Genomic DNA, 25,636 nt, shown 5'->3' on the forward strand with positions numbered 1-25,636 from the left:
AGATGTGATGTCACTGTTGTGAGGGTTGATGTTGGTGCCATGAGGTGTGATGTCACTGCTGTGAGGGGTGATGTTGGTGCCGTGAGGTGTGATGTCACTGTTTTGAGGGGTGATGTTGGTGCCATTAGGGGTGATGTCACTGTTGTGAGGGGTGATGTTGGTGCCAGGAGGTGTGATGTCACTGCTGTGAGGGGTGATGTTGGTGCCATAAGGGGTGATGTCACTGTTGTGAGGGGTGATGTTGGTGCCATGAGGTGTGATGTCACTGCTGTGAGGGGTGATGTTGGTGCCATTAAGGGTGAATTAAAATATTTTAGTAATGAAAATTACATCAGTTCTAACGAAAACAGATTCTTTCTTGGACTACCATCATCTTTTCTGAATAACCTTAAAACACTATTTTGTTACCACAAGGCTTAGTAATTGCCTCGTACCCTCATGACCTACACCCAGTATGTTTTTTCATATATTTTCACATTGCTAAAGGACTGTAAATGACCATCTTAACAATATTGATTTAAAACCATGAAGTAGAAATAAAATGACTGAAGGGGCCATTATTATATGAAGATATCTTTATTACAGATCTTATCCAGGAGTTATCATTCGCCCAACTGGATGAATATGAGGATTTACACAATATGACATCACCTGACATTGTAGGTGCCATTGAGCCATGTGATTCTGGGTCAGATATCGCCAAAAAGTTTGATGATAAATACATATCGAAGCCCATAAAAAAACAACTAAAGTCTGCTGCTCTTCAAGAAACAGAAAAATACGGCCAACACCACATCAATGTGGGAAAGCAATTGACCTAAGCAGGGTTAATGATGGAAAAATTTGGAAAAGAAAGAAAGTGAAGATTTACTGGGAAAAAAATTCTTCAGAATTGTGGATAAACTGAAAGGGGGTCGGAAACCTAAAACTGTTTCATGCTATTTCTGCTGTTCAAATTTGTAGAAAAGCAGATTGTGGGTCAGAAACCTACAATAAATAGATGTTCTTGTCATCATTGGGGAGCAGTTTGTAGACAATGGATTGATCTAAGTTCTAATGTGAAATCATTTATTACCAACTTTTCATTAACATTGTCAAACATGTCTTTATGTTGTTAATACTTAATTTTGACCACTTGATCTATATCATATTTTTATAACATCTTGTGCATCCGTTGTCATTCCTTCATACAACAGTCTTGAATAAACTAGGATCAAGGTGTGTATATATATCATAGTACAGTTTTGTATATAATATATTGGTATATATTTGTGTTTTGTATATATTTGTACTGTACAGCTCCATTTTATGGAGAACTTTCATACACAAAACAACATTCAATGGAGTTCCTTTATTTTTCAAGTTGTTGATATCAAAACTATAAATGATTAAAGTATTTTCAAACAGCAAGAAAGAGCAAATGCAAATGGTATCTTGCAAAAATGTGCCAATACTATTTGTCAATAATAAGTACGATACTTCCATTGACTTGACCAAGGATAGATGAGTTTCTAAGTTTGTAGTATTTCAATATGCTCAGTATGAAAAATTTCTGTCAAGAATGTGTGATCAAATGAAAGATCTTGACCCATTTTCGAGGTCACAGGGATAAATGTAGAATGTTAGAATGAATTACCAATTATGTTCATTTTATTTATATTTTCACTTTTTAAAGGTCACAAGGGTCAAATTTGTTACAATCTTTAATGACTTCTTGTCAATAACAAAAAGATCAATGTTGTTGAAACTGGTTTTTCAATGTTAGTGGATGAAGGACAATCGTTTTCAAATAATTGACCATGACAGATGTTAAAGATCTCTTTGGTTAAATGAGTTGAGATATAATTTTGTTTTTTCAATAAGCAATAGGTTTGGAATAATGACATTTGTGTAGTAGCATGTATAAAAAATATGATTTTAAGTTTGCAGAAAATGTTTCTATGACCAAATGGTATCTTCTTTGTATGCTGTAGATTAGCTGAGCTGTTTATTTATTCAGATGACAGTTAAGGCCAGTTGGTCTCCTGTTTATAAAACATTGGCAGGATTGTTATTACTGAAAGTAAACAGCATTTCATACTAGATAGTAAAGAGTTGTGAAGAAGTTCTTGCATTTTGCCCATCTATTGTAAAACAATACACATTTTACTTCTTTTGACAACCCCTGAGCCAATTTAAATAAAATTTGGTAGGTATTTTCATGGCCATTGGAATGAAGTACAATGTCTCCGACCTAGGGGACTTTGGCAGGTGTCAAATTGAATCAAATTTTCGAAAATCTCCTTAACACTCAGATATGGAAGAATCAAATACTTTTCATAGATGGAAGAGTTTTTGAGATGCTTTAACTCAAATTATGAATTTATAATCCTTGCATTTTCCCTTGGGGAGGGGTATTAAGTTGGAAGCTTGTAGAAATCTATTTCTCTCTAATTCAACCCCTAACCCTAACAAAAGCAACCAATGTTTATGGAATTCAGGTGACTGTTAAGACCATTGGACCTTTTCTTTTGTCAAGACATTATCATGCAGTGTTGAAAGTTTGGTTGAAGAATTAGAAGATTTTGATATATGAGTTAGGTTGTACCAAATAGTTTCACAATTTTTAAAATTCTTTTATGGTATCCAGATCTGGAAAAAGTAAGTTTTCAATTTTTGTCATTTTTAGATCATCTGACCGTGGGTAAGGTTTCGTAGTCAGATGACCTTTGGCCTATGATTCTCTTGTTTATGTTGAAAATTTGAATTTACCATTATGTAAGAATGTCTTTGTTTTTTGGATGATTAAATCAGATCTCGCTTCTAGACCAGTAAACTCTCGCTCTCTCTCTCCATATTATTTACTCTCCATTTCAATACATTTTCGTACTGTTTTTTTTTTCTCTCATTTTGTTGTATGTGTGGGTGAAAAAATTTGTGTACTTGTATATTATAGTAATGATGATGATGACTGAGCGAGAGAAAATGATTGTACATGGATTATACTGCTTTTATATGGTATGATGATGATTGCACATGACATGATGGCACAGTGTTGACTGTGGATGATGAAGAGTATGCATGTGGAAATTTGATGATGATGGTGAGTGATGATGATGATGATGATGATGATGATGATGAGTGATGATAACGATTATACCATGGGTGGTCGGGTGGCATAGTGGTTATACACTCGCCTTTCACCTAGTCGACCGGGATTCGATTCCCGGAACGGACGTGAAAAGGTAAGGGGTCACCTGCCCAACCACGTAAGTTTTCCCCGGGTACTCCGGTTTCCTCCCACAATAAGACCACTCATGCGCTTACAGCCGGGCCAACAAGAGTGATAAGTATAAGTTGACATAACTTGTAAAATAAATCAAGTTTATATATATTTATAATGATTTGTACATGGGCTGATGAGTGTATATGGAATGATGATGATGAGGAGGAGGAGGATGATGATTGTATAATAAGATTCATGAGGTCTACAAGTGCTTTGGTGTGTGAGGTGTGCAAGGTTGTTTATCTGTATGTTTAAAATGCTTTGAAAAATTAAATAAAAATTATCATTGAAACTTCAACCATGATTAAGAATGGATCATTTACAAAAAAAAAACAAGTTTTCTTATTCATTTATATGTTTGATGACTGATATTTTATGATCATGATAGCAGATATATCTGAGGTGTTTTTGTCCATTTGGCGATACCCGAGTTTAATTCGTAAATTCTTGGAAGAATTGACCATAATTGTGGACTTCAACAACTGTTGTATTCAAGCAAATGATGGTCAGGAATATCTGAGGTGATTTGTCTGGTTATCAATATCCGAGGTGATTCATCCATGACGTCTATGATGACTTGTCCATAATTCTGGGCTTACATTACCTTTAAATTCAGGAAGTTGCCGACTGTTATATCTGAAGTGAATTGTCCAGTTGACAATATCAGAGGTGATTCATCTGTGACGTTTGGGATGACTTGTACCTAATTGTGAGCATCAGCTGTCCCAAACTGTCCGTGAAGTCAAAAAAGACCTGTCCATAATCCACTGTATTTTTAACAAAGACAATTTATAATGCATTCTCTCATGAAAACTGTGACAAATATATTGTGTTGGAAAAATGTCGGTTATCATTTATTGGGAGCAGTATTCGTGCATGATATATTTTTCTATTTGTTTCCACATATTGCTGTGGTGTATTTTGTTTTTAGCTCACCTGGCCAAAAGGGCCAAGTGACCGTGTGCCATAGCGGGGAGTCATCGTCCGTCTGTTGTCCGTCCGGCGTTTGTCAACTTTTCATTTAAACATCCTCTTCTGAAATACCGAAAGGCGTAGAGTTATCATATTTAGCTGGAAGGTTCCTTAGATGAAGCGCAACAAAATCTGTAAAATGAAATGACATTGACCTATATTCAAGGTCACAGAGGTCAAATGTGCTAAATCTTTAAACGACTTCTTTCAAAATACCTGAAGGTCTAGAATCATTATATTTGGCTAGAAGGATCCTTTTATAGAGCCCAACAAAGTTTGCAGAAAGAAATGATCTTGACCCTTATTGAAGGTCACAAAGGTCAAATGTGTTAAAACCTTTAAACGACTTCTTCTGAAATACCAGAAGGCCGAGAATCATTATATTTGGCTGGAAGGTTCCTTTTATAAAGCCCAACAAAGATGCCAAAAGAAATGACCTTGACCCATATTCAAGGTCACAGAGGTCAAGTGTGTTTAAACCTTTAAAAATACCAGAAGGCCAAGAATAATTATATTTGGCTGGAAGGTTCCTTTGCCTTTGATGAAGCCCAAAAAAGTCTGCAAAAAGAAATGACCTTGATCCATATTCAAGGTCACACAGGTCAAATGTGTTAAAACATTTAAACGACTTCTTCCAAAATACTGGAAGGCCTAGAATATATTTGGCTGGAAGATTCCTTTGAGAGAGTCCAACAAAGATGCAAAAAGAAATGACCTTGACCCATATTTAAGGTCACAGAGATCAAATGTGTTAAAACATTTAAACGACTTCTTCCAAAATACTGTAATGCCTAGAATGATTATATTTGGCTTGAAGGTTCCTTTTCTAAAGCCCAACACAGCTTACAAAAACAAATGACCTTGACCCATATTCAAGCTCACAGAGGTCAAATGTGTGAAAACATTTAAACAATTTCTTATGAAATATAGAAAAGCATAGAATCATTATATTTGGCCAGTATGTTCCTTTTATGAAGTCCAAGAAAGTTTGCAAAAAAAGAAAAATGACCTTGCCCCATAGTCAAGGTCACAGGGTCAAATGTGTTAAACCTTTAAATTACATTTTCTGATGATCCAAAACATCTAGAATAGTGATGTTATTCCAAAATAGGTTCTCAATGATGCCCGGTAATATTTGAGAACAGAAATGACCTTAACCCATATTCAAGGTCACAGCAGTCATTTTTTTAAACCTTTAAACAACTTCTGATTAAGCTAAAGGCTTAGGATCATAATATTTGTCAAAAAGGTTCCCTTAATGGTGCCCAAATAGTGTGTGTAAAAATAGCTTGACCCATAATGATATTTAAGGTCATTGGGGTTAGATTTCTTCTGATTAACATAAAACACATCATATTTGGCCATAAAAGGCTTATATACAAATGACTTATTTTGGACTACTAAGGGACAGAACCCATATGGAGTAATTTGTCATATTGCTTTAAACATCTACTGCGGAACATATGCACAGATATTGTACAGTTGGTCATAAAGATTCAGGTGAGTGACACAGGCCCTCTGGGCCTCTTGTTTTATAGGTGTTATAGATGTTGGTATCTTATTACCAGTTCAGCATTCCTTTGTTCATACTTTGTTTTGGTTGGTGTTATAGATGTTGGTATCTTGTTACCAGGTCAGCATTTGTTTGTTCATACTTTGTTTGATAGGTGTTATAGATGTTGGTATCTTGTTACCAGGTCAGCATGTGACACAAAAAAAATGGAGCAAACTAATACAGGACATTGACCAATCATCTTGGACTAGATATTATAAAATGCCACTTCAGGTGACAAATAGTATAAAACTTCAGTGGTTTCAGTACAGAGTACTTCATCATATCTTGTTATCAATACTTTACTGTTTAAGTTAAGGTTAGTTATCTTCCCTCTCTGTGTTCTCTGTAATACTGAAATTGAGACAATTACTCATCTCTTACGGGAGTGTCAAGAAGTTCAAATCTTACTTCAATCATTTGAATCTTTATTAAAAGCTCTGCTTATCCCTTTCTCAATGAATAAAAAAATTGTTGTTTGGCTTTCTCTTACAAAATCTCCAAGTAACTGTGTTAACAATGAAATTGTTATAATTATCAAACATTATATTTATAAAATGAGGTGCTTTCATAACTCTCTTCATATATATGCACTCATAAACATATTTTGTCATGAAGATTATTAATCTAATACTTTGATTTAGTTTGTACTTTTAACGTCCTATCAACAGCCATGGTAATTTAACGACGAAACTTTCGATGGTACATATGGTGAAATAATTGAGCTCCAAAGGAGAATTATGGGTTATCTCCCTTCCGTACTGACATCAACACGAAAATCCACCTGTAACGCCATCAATAATCACTTCAATATTGGAATGCAACTCTAATACATGGTGAGTGTACCAGTTCCCTTCAGGATGACTAAAACAATTATTAAGCTTTATCATAAATCCTTCAAGATGAACAGCTCATTAAAAAAGTAAATTATAACAAATACTGGAATTACAAAATAAGAATAAATAAAAAAAATAACAGAAACACCACATCATGTGTATCAGTGAAAATAACAAATGTAAATACAGACTAAAAACATGAAAAAATAAAGACATTGCATGTATAACGTCTTATAAAATATAAATTGGGCATCATGTAAAACACATTCAATGAAATTCGTGAAATACCTATCTAAACTTATCATTATATGTGTTTCAAAAGTTATTGAAATTTATAGACTTTATTTTATGAAATACAATATATAATTACAAGAGGCCCAAATGGCCTGCACCGAAAACTTTACTTAAATCAATAATACAAGACACCATTCCATTTACCAGGAACTTAATTCTTTCCGAGGACATTTACCTTTATCTTATAACACCAATGAAGAAAAACCTACATATCTAAAATTTAAGTGTGATCCATCCAGTACTTTTGAAGAAATACTAAATTGCAGTAACAAGTTTTGTTTAAAGATAGAAAGACAAGCGATGGACCACAAACAAAGAGCAATTTAAATCTAAATTCAATGAATGTACAACAATTAAAATGTCTTTACGAAAAGCTGACTCGGCGAAAAACTTTGAACAAAAATCTTTATACCTGTTACAAAAGTTAATTGAAATTATAGAATGTAAGTGGCATAACCAATTTAAGTCTTCAAGACACTCAAAGGATATGTAGTCATCATTTCATAAACATCATCACATGGGACCAACGCACAAATTTATCGCAAAAAACATTCTTAGCTAAAATAAATTCTGGCACTTTTAGTGGCAGAAATCGGAATGCTGGACAATATTTCCTCAAACTCTACTTTTAGATCAGGATTACTGTAAATATGGGAGGAAGGAGAGAGGAAATATGTCACAAACCGGGTCCATGTCAAATGTTGATCAAGAAGCTAGACTCGGTTACTTTGAGAGTCCGGTGAAAGGAAAAAACCAAACAAGAAAACTTTATTCTCAATGATAAGGAAACCTTTGTTTGAAGAAATACCTCCGACAGATGTTGTTGTTGACAATCTACATGTTTTTTTCCAGAAATGACAAAGCACTTCTACATTTTTCTACTTCTGTTTTACGTAATTTAGACTGATGAGATTTACTGCAGTCTTCAAATGACTTTCCTTTTCCTCTTGAAGAACTTGTACATCTATTGGCATTGTTATTAATCAGTTTAGTTTTGTCACACAAAAACACCTTATTTTTCTCGACTTTATCACTTAGCCCCTTATTTTCATTTTGTGAAAAAAGTTACATTTTCGGCTAATGTGTTGTTTCGATTTATCAATTTCTGATTTTCCTTTTCCATAATCTCCATCTTTATTTTTGCATACTGTGACGTTCTATTCCTACTTTCCTGTTGTAAGATGATTTTTTCAAATTTTCTACACTCTCATTGTACTGTCTTCCACCTTTTTTTACATGTCTTTAGTCCTTTTTGTTTCAACTTGTGAAGCACAGTTTTCAAATTGTGAAATGAAACATTAAGTTGATACATCTGCATTTTGTAGAACTGAGAGTCTGGAAGCATTTCTTGTTTGTGATCAGAGTATAATATGTATTCCTTTAATGGTTTTCTTCCGTAAAGCCAAAATTTGACAGGCTCTGTTTTCACAAAATAATTGTCACCCAGTTCATTTATGATTCTGTAATCCCATCCAACTCCCAAAAGTTTCTCCATGTCCTGTCAATTTTTGATATTATATACAACCCTGTGGTTGGTGACCTTGTATATTCTTGCATTATTTTGTATTGACTTCAAATCTTCCATTTCGATAACAAGAATTCTAATCATGATTCTTGAATCTATTAGGCTCAGTGATAAGTGATCTTTTATCTGGACCTGCAATACAAAGTGTATCACATATAAACAATAACATGTCAATGACTGTTGATTTTCTTTTTTGAACGTTTCATCATGGTCAATTCCTGTTAACCCGCAGCAATGTAAAATGCTTTTACAAAAGTAAATTATTTTTAGTATACACTTACTGCAAGTTGTTTGCAAAGAGAATTTTCAATTGTAGAAGCTATTGATACCAGGTCCTCCTTCCTTCTCCACTCATTATAGTACCTAGGCCAGCCTACAATAACATATTTCACAAGTTTATACATGTAACTTGGAGCAATCATGACATTGGAATGGAACAAAACATATTGGAATGGGCATCTTGTTTTAAACATAAACATCAAAGGGACAAATTCACAATGTGTTTTTGTGGTGAACTTTACTTATATTGTTATGATTTATATCAACATTATGATAATGAGCCTTACAATAACTGCAACCTCTGATCATGAGAATAAAAAATATTAATGTACATATACATATAATTATTTACTTTTTTTCTTTTTAATATTAATTTTTCTAAACCATAATGATACAAACAATTTGATGCCTGTATCCATCTTAATTTGGTGACTGCATAGAACAAACTTATTGAAATAATTACCAATGTAATGGATTTTCACTTTTTCTTTGATTTCATCCTCTATTGTGACCTGCCATAATTGTTGTGTCTAGCCAGTCTAGGCCTATAGCAGGGACTACTAGTTCTGCGATGGACAGCTGGTTGGGAAGAGTTTGCAAGCTCACTGTAGTGTAAAAAAAAACTATGTTATGATAATAATAATAATAAATTTATTCAGGAAAGATTTGCACAAATGTATACAAAGCATGATAAATTGAATACATGTTACATAGTACATAAGATGAAAAATTGATATAAATAAAACATGCAACATAAGATCACAATAAAGACAACTGATATATATGTTAAACAAATCTATCCAAGGATAGCCCAAAAAGCGTAATAATATACGCTTATTTCCGTTGGGGTCCTTCAAAATGTAGATAAAAAAAAACATTATCTGTCTCAATAGTAAACATAATCACTGTTATGTTTCTCTTTCATTTTGTCTTGAAAGTGACGTTTTACTTGAGATTTGAATCTAACTTTTTTGGGTATTGTTTTTGTATTTTCTGGAAGTAGATTCCATTCTTTAGCTCCGACAAAACAAAAGGATGTATATTCAGCTCCATGAATCATTGGCAGAGTAAAATTATATGTTGATGAACGAGTATTTTGCAGACGTGGATTTTTTTCAAAAGATGCATACATATAATTCGGAGCTTTTTCATGGAAAATATTAAACATACGATTCATTCTGAGCTGACTTACTCTTGAAACAACATCAAGCATGTTTACCCGAAGAAAATCATTATGTGTCAGACTGTACCTTTTGTGAACATTCAAAATAAATCTAATTACTTTGTTTTGTGCTACTTGTAAAATCTTTTTAAGTTTTTTCGATAAACCTTCGTACCAACTAGTACATGCGTAGTCAAAGTGACATAAAATCAAAGAAGAACATAGAGTTTTTCTTGACCTAAAAGATAAACACTGTTCATTTCTATACAAAATTTTGAGACGTTGGTTGACCTTTTTGACAATTGAATCTACAATTTCTTCACCCGATAATGAATCGTTGATGTCTATGCCAAGATATTTCACACATCTTTTGACTTCAATTACAATTACACTGGATCTAATTTCCTTTTTGGACCAAATAGAATGCTTTCTGTTTCACCTAAATGCAATGAAAGTTTGTTATCTACTAACCAATCTTGACAGGACTTCAACATCAAAGACAAAGTTTGAGAAATAACTGCTGGGTCTCTGTGGGAGAATAATATTGCAGAGTCGTCAGCGTACAATATTATCTTGCAGCTTGGATTAATACACACTTGCATGTCATTTACATATATCAGAAATAGTAAAGGCCCTAGTAAACTGCCTTGGGGCACACCGCAACCTATGTTACAAGACTCTGAAACTGTTCCGTTTACAAACACAATTTGTTTCCTTCCAGTGAGATAAGACTGAAACCAGTCTAGCGATTTTACACCAAGAACAGAGAGTTTGTCACATAAGATTTTATGGTCTACCGTATCAAATGCTTTCTGCAAATCAAGTAAAACCATACCTGTAAAAAGACCTTTAGCATTCTGAGACTTAATATGATCAATCAGATGTATTAAACATGTATCTGTTGAGTATTTGCTTCTGAATCCTGACTGGAATTCATAAAGTAAGTTATTTCTGACTAGGAATGTCTCTAACTGGCTATATACAGCACGTTCTAGAATTTTAGATACAATACTTAGAATACTAACAGGACGATAGTTTTCAGCATTAATCTATCTTTCTTCTTATAAAGTGGTTTAACCTTAGCTATTTTTAATTCATCGGGAACAACACCCTCCGAAATAGACATGTTGATCAGAAAGGTGAGATGGATTTTAATGATTGAGGCAGCATCTTTAAGAAACCCAGTTGGTAATCCATCCAGTCCTGTACTCTTGGATGTGTTTAATTTAAATAATTCTTTTAATACAAAATTTTCATCAACATGTTTTAAATGAAATTTGTTACAGCTTCTCTTTCTGTAAAATGATTTCACCATGTCTGATGATGCAACAAACTTTCCCTTTCCTGGGGGCAACTTTTCAACTAAAGAGGCAGCTACATTTGAGAAAAACTGATTAAAATGATTTGCTGTTTGACTATTATCATGGCACATTTCACCGTTTACTTTCAGAACTATATTAGAGTTTGATTTGGCATTTTGTTGATAGCCCATTAGTTTGAATTGTCTCCATAGTTCTTTTGAATTATTTTTATTCTCTTCAACTTTCTTGTTGAAAAATTCGGATCTAGCTATTTTACATAATGTTTGAACACGATTTCGGAGTTTTTTGTACATGTTTAAATCTTCTTCTTTGCCAAACTTTTTAAATGATTTTCTTATCTTATCTCGCAATTTAATGTTTTCTAAGATTTTATTTGTTATCCAAGGTTTCGTTTTTTGTTTCAAACGAACTTCTTTGAATGGTGCTACTTTGTTTAATATATTGGAGAAGACAGAATGAAACTCTTTCCAACATTCGTTAACATCTTTTGCGTGAAAGAAATGTTCCCAATTTGCATTAATTAGTAATTGCTTGAAAGCATCTTTATCATAGCATTTAGTAGATCTTAGTTTTATGTTATTATGTTCGTGAAAAGTAGACTTTCTAATTTTTCTTGTGCAAAAGGTGATGAAGTGATCACTTAAACCAATAGGGATCACTCCAGCTTGACAAGACTTTTTCTGGAACATTACACAAAATATGATCAATCAATGGTTGATACGTTAGTGTATTCAAAATCATTCTCTTTTGATCTAAATGCCCCTCCGCGTCTGGATGTTTCCAATTTCCAAACCACACCTTAGGGGAACTCGATTACATATAATGACCTAATATTATGAGGACCTGTGATAATACATATTGTATACTTGACAGACATGTCGGTCTGGATTTCCTAGGGTACGAAATTCACATGGACTACACCAGTCGGAATAACAAGCCACATTATTAATCAAATCAGAATTTAAGATATATACTTGTTACATAATAATATCATTGGTTGCAATGCAATGAAACTTACTTGTATGTACTGACCTGTCGACCTTCCTTGGTGACTATTTCACGCTTACTTTGACTACGGCCCTCTTCCAAGTCCTCGCGCTTCAAAGACTCCCATCATTTTTTGTGTGTTATCACGTGCTTTAGGGGAGATAATCCATGCGAATAACAACTATTTCGCGTCATGTTATCACTCTATACGTTTCGTTATGTATGTAACCCTGGTGAAATACTAACTGCAATATACCACTCTGCTAGAGAGAACTTCTCTTTAGCTTGATTGGTTGAGCGTCAGACGAATAAGCCAGGGGTCTCGGGTTCGATTCCTAGCGGAGGTTTATTGATATGACAAACGACCTCCGTTACATATATAAAATTCAAAGGCAAATGTACAGTTTACGACTAACATTGGTAACCGTTGGTGTCAATATATGCTGACCGATTCACTTACAGTTAATAAAATGGCAAAACATTACTGATGTTGATACTTACATGTATAGTCATTTATTTAAACCGAGGACAAACTTTAAAGATGAAAAAATTACAGGTTTACAAATTTAATACCAAGGCCTAGATAACTTTTGTTATTGTGAACTTTATTCCACAGAAATTGGTGCCAACAAGCTTTCTTGTAACATTTTCTGTAACGGAAAAACCATGTATCAGAGTGAAATATATATGTGTACATATGCTGATAAATATGATTAACTTTGTGCATGAAGATGTGAGCTCGTTAGTCATTTATTATTTTATATATCGATGTTTGGTCATAGTGACCGTCAATTCAACAATGCCATTCAGTTGAATTTTTTACATGAAAATCAAAAACAAAACCCTGGTTACATATACTGCTATTAAACGTTTTAATAACGTGGCAGTTTTAATGTAGTTCCTTTCTTTTAAAATTATATATGATATTTTAAAATAATTTTCCTCTTTTTGTTTCATCCAATGTTTGGCTTTATTTTTATATTTATAAACTTTATTTGTCCCAAGTATTAAAATATTTGTTAATAGAAACAGTGGCATGACACCTACATTTCTGAGAGTTGTCTACCATAGATGACCTAGGTGTCGCTGCGGTATAAAATATAGTCCGGAATCAAAAATGTATTTTAAGTCTCCTGTTGAGTTTTTCATCAATTTTACATATTAAATAAATGGTATTTGAGTGTTTTGATAAAGCATTTATAAAGATGTATTAGTTTCGTATTGACATACATAATTTCGCGTAGTAATATTCTGGTGCAAGAATATCGCCCTCTTCCGCCGAAATTGTCAAGATGGTGAGTGGTACACCATGTGCACTCTGAAGAAATTGTAACGAAATCGATTCACATACAGTAAAAATAGCAATAAATAGATTATCTACAGGTTTGCAGGCAAATATTTAAAGTCTGCATGATCATTAGTGCGAACAAGGTCTGTTCCAATACAGAAATAGACCCGATGAGTACCTAGTTGTTAGGAATGTGATAGACACGTGGGCCAGTATTCGACATTTTCCTGGTGTATAATGCACTGATGTCGGGGCACTGAGACACTCGTCACTTCTGATATATATAAACAACTTTACAAAGCGGCCGGGTTCTATATCAGATACGAAAAGCACTAAATGGCACTGCATTTTGCTGTATATATCTCGGTCAGAAGAACGACTATAAAGTCATACTGTACCACTTCGTCGCGTCCGGTCATAGGGTTTTGTCCAGATGAAATAATTCAGTTACTTATTTACTATGGTCAGGATATACATCAGATTACCTGGACGAGACCCTGTGATCTGAGACAATCGATGGTGACTTGTAATATGAAACTGTCGATGCAGCGCGGATGTATTGGGTATATTCAAGATTGGACACATTGGTAATAGTCTTGCATTTTTGGGGGGATAGTAACCGCTCATAGTAATCACACAAAGACGGGACCATTTGAAATGGAAACACAACAAACAAGGGCACTAGAACACTAGCCAAATTTACATGCCATTATATTTAATTTTTTTAGCGCAAAATATGTACATCAGGAATGTATCTAATAAACCTGTTGACACGGTTCCAAAGGATTTCTGAGTTTGATGAGAAAATTACGTTGTATAGATTGTGGTAGTGATCTTGTATACAAAATTGATGCTCGTTTCTTTTTTAAGTTGTCATTTCTGAAGTAATAAATGTGATGTATATGTTTGAAAAAACAAGAGAGGGGGGATTCTGAAAGTAAAGAGCATTATGCAGGGTTTTCCATAAGAGCCGGTCGCCAGCTAATTTGACCGGCTACTTTGATCATTTGGCCGCCTACACCAATCCAGTTCTGTAATAATGTTCCGTACACGACTACACGTACACGGCAGGCCAGCCTCTTACCTTCACTACACAGCCCACTACTAGCAAAATTACGGAAAACCCTGATTATGGATGAAGTAATCCAAGAAACTATTAATATTAGCCATTGAAAAAGCCATGAAAATGATCATGGATTTATCATTGCATAGACTGAAAAATTCTGTCTCGAAATGATATTTTAATGTTAATATTCACATTAATTATGCTGTTATTGATATCTACATTGTTATTGCCTATGCTCATTTTAGAGACATTACAATGGTTTTGTTTGTAAATTAACTTGAAGATTTCAGGGTGTGTTGTAGGAATAATTCAGCGCATCAATGATTGATGTGTTACCACTTTTATGAACACTTTTATAATAAAGGTGAATGGAGTGGGTCCAACACAGAAGGTTCTTTTTTTGCCAGTTGAATGACGGTGTTGTTTACATCTTTCCACTTGAGGGCAAGCAGTCAGCAGACTTTCTGATTACTTTCATGATGGCTCGCCCTCCAGTCTCTACAGGAAAGCAACACTGTCATTACCTTTGGGTAAAATGAACCTCCCGTGTGGGACTCGCTCCTATCAGCTTATGTATAAAGGAGAGTAAGAAATAGCTGGGTATCAAAATAGAGATATCCGTACAGTTCAGTATAAACCATTCCTCAATAGATCAGTTTTGTGTTATTAAGGATTTGTTACCAGGGATTAACCTTAATTTTACAAGCATAATAGGGTAACGTTCTACAAATGGAATATTTACCCTCTGAATATAAACAAAAACAAGAAAATGTACTGAAACATGAGGAAAATTCTCCAAGAACTACTGTAAAGACCTTTATCAAATTTCTTGTATAGGTTTCTTTTAGTATGTAGTTGTGCTTGTTTGAGATAGGGACTGATAAGAAAAATGAAATGGTTGTCTACTGGTTTTGTGGTAGTTTATCTGTCTGCTGGGCCTGTTGTAGATTTTGTCGGTCTGCTGGTCCTGTTGTTGATATATCTGCTGGTCCTGTTGTAGATTTATCTGTCTGCTGGTCCTGTTGTAGATTTGTCTGTCTGCTGGTCCTGTTGTAGATTTGTCTGTCTGTTGGTCCTGGTTGTAGATTTGTCTGTCTGCTGGTCCCGTTGTAGATTTATCTGTCTGCTGGTCCTGTTGTAGATTTATCTGTCTGCTGGTCCTGTTGTAGATTTGTCTGTCTGTTGGTCCTGGTTGTAGATTTATCTGTCTGTTGGTCCTGTTGTAGATTTATCTGTCAGCTGGTCCTGTTGTAGATTTATCTGTCTGCTGGTCCTGTTGTAGATATATCTGTCTGCTGGTCCTGTTGTAGATTTATCTGTCTGTTGGTCCTGTTGTAGATTTATCTGTCTGCTGGTCCTGTTGTAGATATATCTGCTGGTCCTGTTGTAGATATATCTGTCTGCTGGTCCTGTTGTAGATTTATCTGTCTGTTGGTCCTGTTGTAGATTTATTTGTCTGTTGGTCCTGTTGTAGATTTATCTGTCTGCTGGTCCTGTTGTAGATTTATCTGTCTGCTGGTCCTGTTGTAGATTTATCTGTCTGTTGGTCCTGTTGTAGATTTGTCGTAGATTTATCTGTCTGCTGGTCCTGTTGTAGATTTATCTGTCAAGTGATCCCATTATCCCAGACGCCATGATAGAACCACTCAATTTTTGTCTGCTGGTCCAACTCCTGTTGAATGAAATAAATCCAACCTTATCCTGTTATTGATAAGTTATTGCTTTAATACGCTGCTTTTTTATATAATATGTATAAGATACTTCACTGTTTTATAAATAAGGCTCCAAAAAAACCGACTGACTAATATTTCGTCACGAAATCAAAAGATTTTTATAACTTCCACCCAGCATTTTTTTTCTGGATTTTCCTCCAATGCCTGATTTGGTTTTTATACGAGGAACTGTAATCACGAAGACATTTGCATTTATGCACTAAATCACCATGGATTAAAAAGCATCAAAAGACCCCGATTCTGGGGTTTCCATTCCTTTCAGAAAGGGGGGGCAACATGGCTGCCAACTTGAGTGCAACTTCAATGGTAGTCACTATTAAAATGGAGAAATGTTGCCATTCACCAGAAAGACAGGTGATGGCAGCTATTACAAACGGGACTAAAGTCCATGATGTTTTTCGCCAATACCGCGGCGCAGATACAACGTGCATGGCAATGGGGAGGATATCTCCTGATAGCACATTTGTCGAATTGAGCGAGGCGCTGTACAAAAAATATCTATTGTGATTTCAATACAAATGAATGAAACCATTAAAAACATTTGATAAAAAAAACCCTTTTATTTACCTACCTACATATCTTAACTTTATGAGGAGGTGAAACCAGAAACACAATTTTTTTTTTTGTCCTTATGTATATATGATGCTACACCAGTTTTCGCGAAAGGGCTGAAAAATTGCCAGTCATCCGGACTGGTGAAAATATTTTTCTGTCAGACTGGGAAAAAAATCTGCCAGACCGAAAAAGAAACACCAATATTTTCCCAAAAAACAAGCATATTTAACCAAACATAATCTGACATGGGCCGATTCTGTTTTTGGCTTATTCTGCCCCATAAGGGAAGCATGCTGGTGTGGTTTGGACTTTTCGTGATCCGTAATCGTTGAGGTGCAGCAATTGTTAGTACCTTTAACAAAAGTGTTTAATGATGCCTTTGGATCATTTTCTGGTGTCATAGCCCTACACACTTTACAGAACATTTTATTTTGTTCTGTGTCATACTCTAGTCAATCTCTTTCGGTCTTCCAACTTTCTTGAAACGAGCGTGGTGGTCTTTTAGATTCATATTCTTTGGCCTTTTATTTTTTTTTCACTTTCTGTTTGTTTTCTTTCTGGCCAGGTTTTGCATCTTCACAATATCTTAGAAATGACATAATACTTGTAATGACAATATGTTTATACATTACATGATGTTCAAAAGCCGAAATGTATTGAAAATGTTTCCAATAATCGAAATTTTCTTCTTGTTCTGTCTGGGAACTTTGCTGACAGCATTTACAAATGGGCTATGATACAAGCAAATCGATTTGATAGGCAATCATTGCTTTACCAATCAAAAACATCGATACATTACAAAGTTATTATACTGGAAACTCATCTCTTTTGTATGAAAAATGCCAACAAAAATAGATATTGACTAAGAAACTTGCCTGTCGACCGGACCGACATCTTTACAAAAGTGCCGGACTGGAGAGAATTTTGCCGGACATCACTGGCGGTCTGGCGCCTTTCGTGAAGACTGCTACACTGTTTTATATACATAATATATAAATGATACTACACTGTTTTATATATATATAATATATGAATGTTACTTATGTAAATGGAGAATTGGTAGGCTGTTAGTATTTAGCAGGTGCTCTTTTTCTGCAGGTTTATTGGAAACATTTGTATGAAGTGTTCTCTTTCATTTCAGACGTCAAAAAGGCGAAACAACGGACGTAGTAAGAAGGGTCGTGGACACACCAAACATGTCCGATGTACAAACTGTGCGAGATGTGTCCCCAAGGATAAGGCCATCAAGAAATTTGTGATCAGGAATATCGTGGAGGCAGCTGCTGTCCGTGATATCTCAGATGCAAGCGTATATGATGGTAATAAGATATGATGTAATAAAATCTATTACCTGTGAATGTTGGAGATGGATGCATATTTTAACCTAGACATGTGTATCCACACTTCTACGATATGAGATTTAATAGAATCTTTCTCCTTGTAGAACAAAAAACATTCTTTGATATTTTTGTTTCTTTTTCTTTATGCATCTATAAGTAGATTGTATATATTTAAAATTTTGAAAAAATCAAGAATGGAAAATTAGTACCAATTTAAGGTTGGTGACTTGGCTCTGCTCCTTAGAAGTGATGTTGACTGAAAACTAGGTAGGATCAACTAGGAATAATACACTGGTTTTAGTTATGAATGATAAATCACCACAGTATCCATTTTAATTGACAAGAAACAGAAGTAAAGCACAGTTAATGTACTTTATAAATAGACACAATATTATTTTAAATTTACAAAAAACATAGTTTAACCACTGTTAATGTACTTTATAAATAGACACAATATTATTTTAGATTTACAAAAAACATAGTTTAACCACTGTTAATGTACTATATAAATAGACACAATATTATTTTAGATTTACAAAAAACATAGTTTAACCACTGTTAATGTACTTTATAAATAGACACAATATTATTTTAAATTTACAAAAAACATAGTTTAACCACTGTTAATGTACTATATAAGTAGACTCAATATTATTTTAAATTTACAAAAAAAACATAGTTTAACCACTGTTAATGTACTATATAAATAGACACAATATTATTTTTAATTTATAAAAAAAAACATAATTTAACCACTGTTAATGTGCTTTATAAATAGACGATATTATTTTAAATTTAGTTAACTTTCTTTTTGGTGTCATACTTTTGTGATTTTTGCATAAAAAATTTTTGGTGATTTGTGAAACACAAGTTGTTATGTTACCAGGTAAAATCAGTTTTTGTTCATGGGTTTATGATAGTTTTGGTGGTTAGATCCTGGACCAAACTAAACTCCAGGTGAAGATCTGAGTCGCTTTGTTTTTAGTTTGAGAGAATAGCAATTCTTATAACACAGCCATTAGAATGTAGAAGATGGTACAGTAAAAAAATGTTGGCGGATTCCATCTCATACCCTATGTAGTTAGTATGTTTCACACTTGTCATTTGTTTGATGAAACTGAGTATGTCTTCAGATTGCACTCTAATCTTCTGCTGGTTGAGTTATAAAATGAAGGTGACTGTGTAGTCATCAAAATGTCACTCTCTAATCTTCTACAGGTTGTGTTTTAAGATGAATGTGACTATATAGTCATTAAAACGTCACACTCTAATCTTCTACAGGTTGTGTTTTAAGATGAATGTGACTATATAGTCATTAAAACGTCACACTCTAATCTTCTACAGGTTGTGTTTTAAGATGAATGTGACTATATAGTCATTAAAACGTCACACTCTAATCTTCTACAGGTTGTGTTTTAAGATGAATGTGACTATATAGTCATTAAAACGTCACACTCTAATCTTCTACAGGTTGTGTTTTAAGATGAATGTGACTATATAGTCATTAAAACGTCACACTCTAATCTTCTACAGGTTGTGTTTTAAGATGAATGTGACTATATAGTCATTAAAACGTCACACTCTAATCTTCTACTGGTTGTGTTTTAAGATGAATGTGACTATATAGTCATTAAAACGTCACACTCTAATCTTCTACAGGTTGTGTTTTAAGATTAATGTGACTATATAGTCATTAAAACGTCACACTCTAATCTTCTACAGGTTGTGTTTTAAGAACTTCTTTCTGCTGACATTTGCAACCTGAAGAAAATGTTCTGAAATATATAGAGTTGCACCTGTATTGGTTTGTGTTTCTCAGGAAGTTAAGAGATGGACTGGTCTGTACTGACATGACTGGCCTTGGGTTACCTGTATGTCATGTGACAGGCCTGTTGTATGGTCGGTGAGGCAACTTCAAGCTATCACAAGGAGTTTGCACCTAAAAATGACCATTACAATTCTTGGGATGTTAAACCCAGCAGACAATGCTACAATTACAGGGATTTTTGTCTACAAAAACATTTAAAATGTCTATGTAAGTTTAATTGTTTAACTTTCCAGATCTGCTATTCATTGAACAAACTATCATTATATATAATATTTTTGTTCGTTCCAGTGTATGCCCTTCCCAAGCTGTACGCTAAGCTACTGTACTGTGTGTCATGCGCCATCCACTCCAAGGTGGTGAGGAACAGGTCCCGTGAGGCCCGTAAAGACAGGACACCTCCACTTCGCTTCAGGCCCATGAGGGTAAGAATTTTAACAGATTAGTACCAAAGCCATTCGCATCCATTTTCTAAAAAAGATTTGAAGGACTTGTTAATGATGTACAGACTGGGTGGATCGCCACACACTAAAATATAGATTAGATGGGTCATCACACTAAAACCACACTAAAGTATAGATTGGATGGGTCACCACACTAAAGTATAGATTGGATGGGTCACCACACTAAAGTATAGATTGGATGGTTCGCCATACTAAAGTATAAATTTGATGGGTCACCACACTAAAACCACGCAAAAGTATAGATGGGATGGGTCATCACACTAAAGTATAGATTGGATGGGTCGTCACACACTATAGATTAGATGGGTCACCACACTAAAGTATAGATTGGATGGTACGCCACACTAAATTCACACTAAAATATAGATTGGATGGGTCACCACACTGAAGTATAGATTGGATGGTACGTCACACTAAAGTATAGATTGGATGGTACGCCACACTAAATTCACACTAAAGTATAGATTGGATGGGTCACCACACTGAAGTATAGATTGGATGGTACGTCACACTAAAGTATAGATTAGATGGGTCACCACACTAAAACCACACTAAAGTATAGATTGGATGGGTCACCACACTGAAGTATAGATTGGATGGGTCACCACACTAAAACCACACTAAAGTAAAGATTGGATGGTACGCCATACTAAAGTAAAGATTGGATGGTATGCCACACTAAAGTATAGATTGGATGGGTCACCACACTAAAGTATAGATTAGATGGGTCACCACACTAAAACCACACTAAAGTATAGATTGGATGGGTCACCACACTAAAACCACACTAAAGTAAAGATTGGATGGTATGCCATACTAAAGTAAAGATTGGATGGTATACCACACTAAAGTATAGATTGGATGGGTCACCACACTAAAGTAAAGATTGGATGGTATGCCATACTAAAGTATAGATTGGATGGGTCACCACACTAAAGTAAAGATTGGATGGTATGCCACACTAAAGTATAGATTGGATGGGTCACCACACTAAAGTAAAGATTGGATGGTATGCCACACTAAAACCACACTAAAGTATAGATTGGATGGGTCACCATACTAAAGTAAAGATTGGATGGTATGCCATACTAAAGTATAGATTGGATGGGTCACCACACTAAAACCACACTAAAGTATAGATTTGATGGGTCACCACACTAAAACCACACTAAAGTAAAGATAGGATGGTATGCCACACTTAAATATAAATTGGGTGGATTGCAATCATAAACCACACTAAAGTGCAAATTGGAGTGTGTACCATCCTAAAACCGCAATAAAGTAAGATTGGTTGGTTTACCATCCTAAAACCACAATAAAATACAGATTGGTTGGTGTACCATCCTAAAACCACAATAAAATACAGATTGGTTGGTGTACCATCCTAAAACCACAATAAAGTACAGATTGGATGGTGTACCATCCTAAAACCACAATAAAATACAGATTGGTTGGTGTACCATCCTAAAACCACAATAAAATACAGATTGGTTGGTGTACCATCCTAAAACCACAAAGTAAGATTGGTTGGTGTACCATCCTAAAACCACAATAAAATACAGATTGGTTGGTGTACCATCCTAAAACCACAATAAAGTACAGATTGGATGGTGTACCATCCTAAAACCACAATAAAGTGCAGTTAGATACCAAAGAGTATTCTTAAAACCTTATATTGTGTGTACTTCACACTATGACAGTTAACAACGGGATGTTTCAGCTTGAGATACTGGATTATTGGTTTTCGTCCATTCTTAAACGTGTGATAAGATATAATCTTCCTCAAAACGTTTTACACTTAGATTTTAAAAATTGTAGCAGCTGTAAGTCACCATTTTTGACATCTTTGACACTGATGCTGAATTTCATGCCCTCCCATTTTGTACTTGTACCTAGTGTGTTGCCATCATTCTGTAATAGAATCATTACCATTCATATTTTTTAAGGGATACCAATATAAAACTAATTTGGTGTGCAGTTGTATATTATGCAGATCAAATTCTCATCAATTGGTAATAGCCAATGGCATTTTCCAGGGTGATGGCAATTTTCACTTTAGGATTTTGACTAAAAAGTTTCACATTCATGAGTACACTTCTTAACAAAGACCAAAACACTGGAAAGTTTCAAACTTCTTGGTTGTCGTTGAGGAGCATGAGGACACACAAAAAGTTTACGTCTGTTTCTGAAAAATTATAGTGAGGTTCCTGATAAATTCCTAGTGTTTCATTTTTATTTGATTTTGGCCGTTGTAAATTTTTATCATTATTTCTTATGAAGTACTGGATCAATAGCAAATTTTATCATTAGAGTTTCCTTGGTCATTAGCGGCCCTCGCTCTATTTATAGACTGATCATAAACAAAAAGGCAGACAGGTGGCTGAGATACTTATCCAGCTTTTACATGACTGCAGCCAATGAAGCTAAGTTTACTCTGTTCCTAGTATATGAGTTGTTTCCCTTTACTTGACAGGACGGGAATGCCCCAAGACCAGGTGGAGCTGCCGGTGGTGGCGGCGGAGGAAGTGGCGGCGGTGGTGGTGGCAGCGGTGGCGGTGCTCCAGCTGGACCACGTTAAACTCGACAGATTATAAATAAATGTCAAGACAATGAAACTTTGTGTGTAGTTATCTGTCAGGAGCGATGCACTTGGTATGGGCTATTCCAGTAAAACCCTTCCCCAGGACTCCAGATAGTGTTAGGGTACCACCACAGGACTCCAGGTAGTGTTAGGGTACCACCACAGGACTCCAGGTAGTGTTAGGGTACCACCACAGGACTCCAGGTAGTGTTAGGGTACCACCCCAGGACTCCAGATAGTGTTAGGGTACCACCCCAGGACTCCAGATAGTGTTAAGAGTACCACCCCATGACTCCAGATAGTGTTAGGGTAACACCCCAGGACTCCAGATAGTGTTAGGGTACCACCACAGGACTCCAGGTAGTGTTAGGGTACCACCCCAGGACTCCAGATAGTGTTAGGGTACCACCACAGGACTCCAGGTAGTGTTAGGGTACCACCACAGGACTCCAGATAGTGTTAGGGTACCACCCCAGGACTCCAGATAGTGTTAAGAGTACCACCCCATGACTCCAGATAGTGTTAGGGTAACACCCCACGACTCCTCATAGTGTTGGGGTACCACCCCACGACTCCAGATAGTGTTAGGGTACAACCACAGGACTCCTGATAGTGTTAGGGTACCACCCCATGACTCCAGATAATGTTAGGGTAACACCCCACGACTCCTGATAGTGTTAGGGTACCACCCTAGGACTCCTGGTTTTGTTTTAGATATTACATCAGTACTCCAGGTATTGGTTAGGGTTCCACATGAGGACTCCAGGTTTTGTTAGGTCGCCTGAGCCATCATGATTTGTCTGTCGTCGTGCGTCGTTAACTTTTCACATATTCGACTTCTTCTCAAGAACCACTGAATGGATTTTGACCAAACTTGGCACAAAGCATCCCCATGGAAAGCCGCTTCAAGTTTGCGAAGAAAAAGGGTGTAGCCCCAATAGGGGCCGGAGGAGGGGGAAAAAAAGGGGGTAAAATTAGGTTAATCTTTAAAAATCTTCTCATGAACTGTCAGATTAAGTTCCTATTTGATATATAGGGTCCTTATGGCAAGGTCTACAAAGTTTAAGAATGAAAAAAAAAAACGGGTCAAAAACGACCCAACTAGGGGGCGCTTAAAAGGGTCGAAAATTCAACTTTAACCGATTTTAACGAAATTTGGTAGACAGCATCCCTTAGTGAAGGACATATGAAATTATGTTGAAAAAAGTGATAATGTCACCTTTGGGGCCCATAAGGGGTGTAAAAGGGGCCATATGTAAAAACCTTCATTAAATGACCACTTTTCAAGAACCAGTGGATTGATTTTGACCAAACTTGGCACAAAGCATCCCCATGGGAAACCGCTTAAAGTTTGCGAAGAAAAAGGGTGTGGCCCCAGGAGGGGGGAAAAGGGGAAACTTGGTACGAATGTTCTACACAAGGTCCTGGCAAGTGTTTTAACTTTTTGGGGCGATTCAAAATCCAAGATGGCCACACTGGCCTCTGTTTGGCTAAGACATTATTGATTTCCTCTCAAGAACCATTGGGTGGGTCATGTTCAAACTTGGTACACATGTTTTACACATGGTCCTGCACAAGTGTTACATTTTTGCAACATTTTAAAATCCCCAGATTATTGACATATATTCCTCAGGTAACCGTTAAGACCCCTTGGGCCTCTTGTTTAGGATTCCACATAAGGACTCCGGGTTTTGTTTAGGGTTCCACACCAGGACCTCGGGTTTTGTTAAGGGTTCTACACCAGGACTCCTGGCATTGTTTAGGGTTCCACGCCAGGACTCCAGGTTTTGTTTAGGGTTCCACATCAGGACTCCAGGTATTGGTAAGGGTTCCACATCAGGACTCCAGGTATTGTTTAAGGTTCCACATAAGGACTCCAGCAACGAGTCACCAACTCACACGGGCCTGATGATCGGGGCCAAAAGTGTCTCACCACCCAGGTATGGTAGAATCAACTGCTCTTCATGGTTGGAAGCCTCGTAAGGTGCTTTATCAAACTTGTAAATTTCATGGCCCCAGGGTCTCGCATTTACCCTTGAGAAGGGGGCAAAGTTTACTATTGTTTATTGAGGAAAAATAATTTTTTGAGCATAGTTTGTTCAATTTTCATTGAGAATATTTCATACTTGATTAGAATTATGAGCAAAGGGTGACGGTTTGATGGTATGCACATATTGATCGTGGCTGACCCCTATAGACTAAAAGGCAGGGCCAAAAGGAGTAAAGTTGACTCAGATAAAACAAAATTCTTCTCCACACCCAGACATGGTAAAATCAACTGCTCTTCATGCATGGAAGCGTTTGTAGGTTCTGTACTATAATTGTGAATTTCATGACCCCAGGGTCTCAAATTTCCCTGTGGGGAGGGGGTAGTTCCCTATATTCCCTATAGTGCAAAGTAGGATTTTGAGCAACATGTGTTTAATTTTCATTGTAAATATTTCAAACTTGGTTTAAATTACAAGCGAAGGAGGACACCTTGATGGTATGCCCGATCCTAACTGACACGTAGGGGTGGAGCCCAATGGATGGAAGAGTCTTGAGGTGCTTTACCAAAATAGATTTGGCATTTCTCTATGGGAGGATATAA

At 35.7% G+C, this 25,636-nt stretch overlaps 1 protein-coding gene and 1 pseudogene across 1 annotated transcript; one reads left to right on the forward strand and one right to left on the reverse strand.

Annotated features, from left to right (window-relative positions):
* Positions 1–8,126: 8,126 nt before the first annotated feature.
* On the reverse strand, positions 8,127–11,500 carry LOC132565553 (uncharacterized; annotated as a pseudogene).
* Positions 11,501–13,459: 1,959 nt separating this feature from the next.
* LOC132544050 (small ribosomal subunit protein eS26-like) lies at positions 13,460–23,080 on the forward strand. The gene is made up of 4 exons (XM_060207652.1): positions 13,460–13,489; positions 17,978–18,155; positions 20,293–20,426; positions 22,939–23,080. The coding sequence occupies exons 1-4, from the start codon at positions 13,487–13,489 to the stop codon at positions 23,041–23,043; spliced, it is 420 nt and encodes a 139-aa protein (XP_060063635.1). The 5' UTR covers positions 13,460–13,486; the 3' UTR covers positions 23,044–23,080.
* The last annotated feature ends 2,556 nt before the right edge of the window (positions 23,081–25,636 follow it).

This window comes from Ylistrum balloti, unplaced genomic scaffold, assembly GCF_031769215.1.
Source record: "Ylistrum balloti isolate Yb309-2 unplaced genomic scaffold, AGI_CSIRO_Ybal_v1 Utg369560, whole genome shotgun sequence".
NCBI classification, from domain to species: Eukaryota; Metazoa; Mollusca; class Bivalvia; order Pectinida; family Pectinidae; genus Ylistrum; species Ylistrum balloti.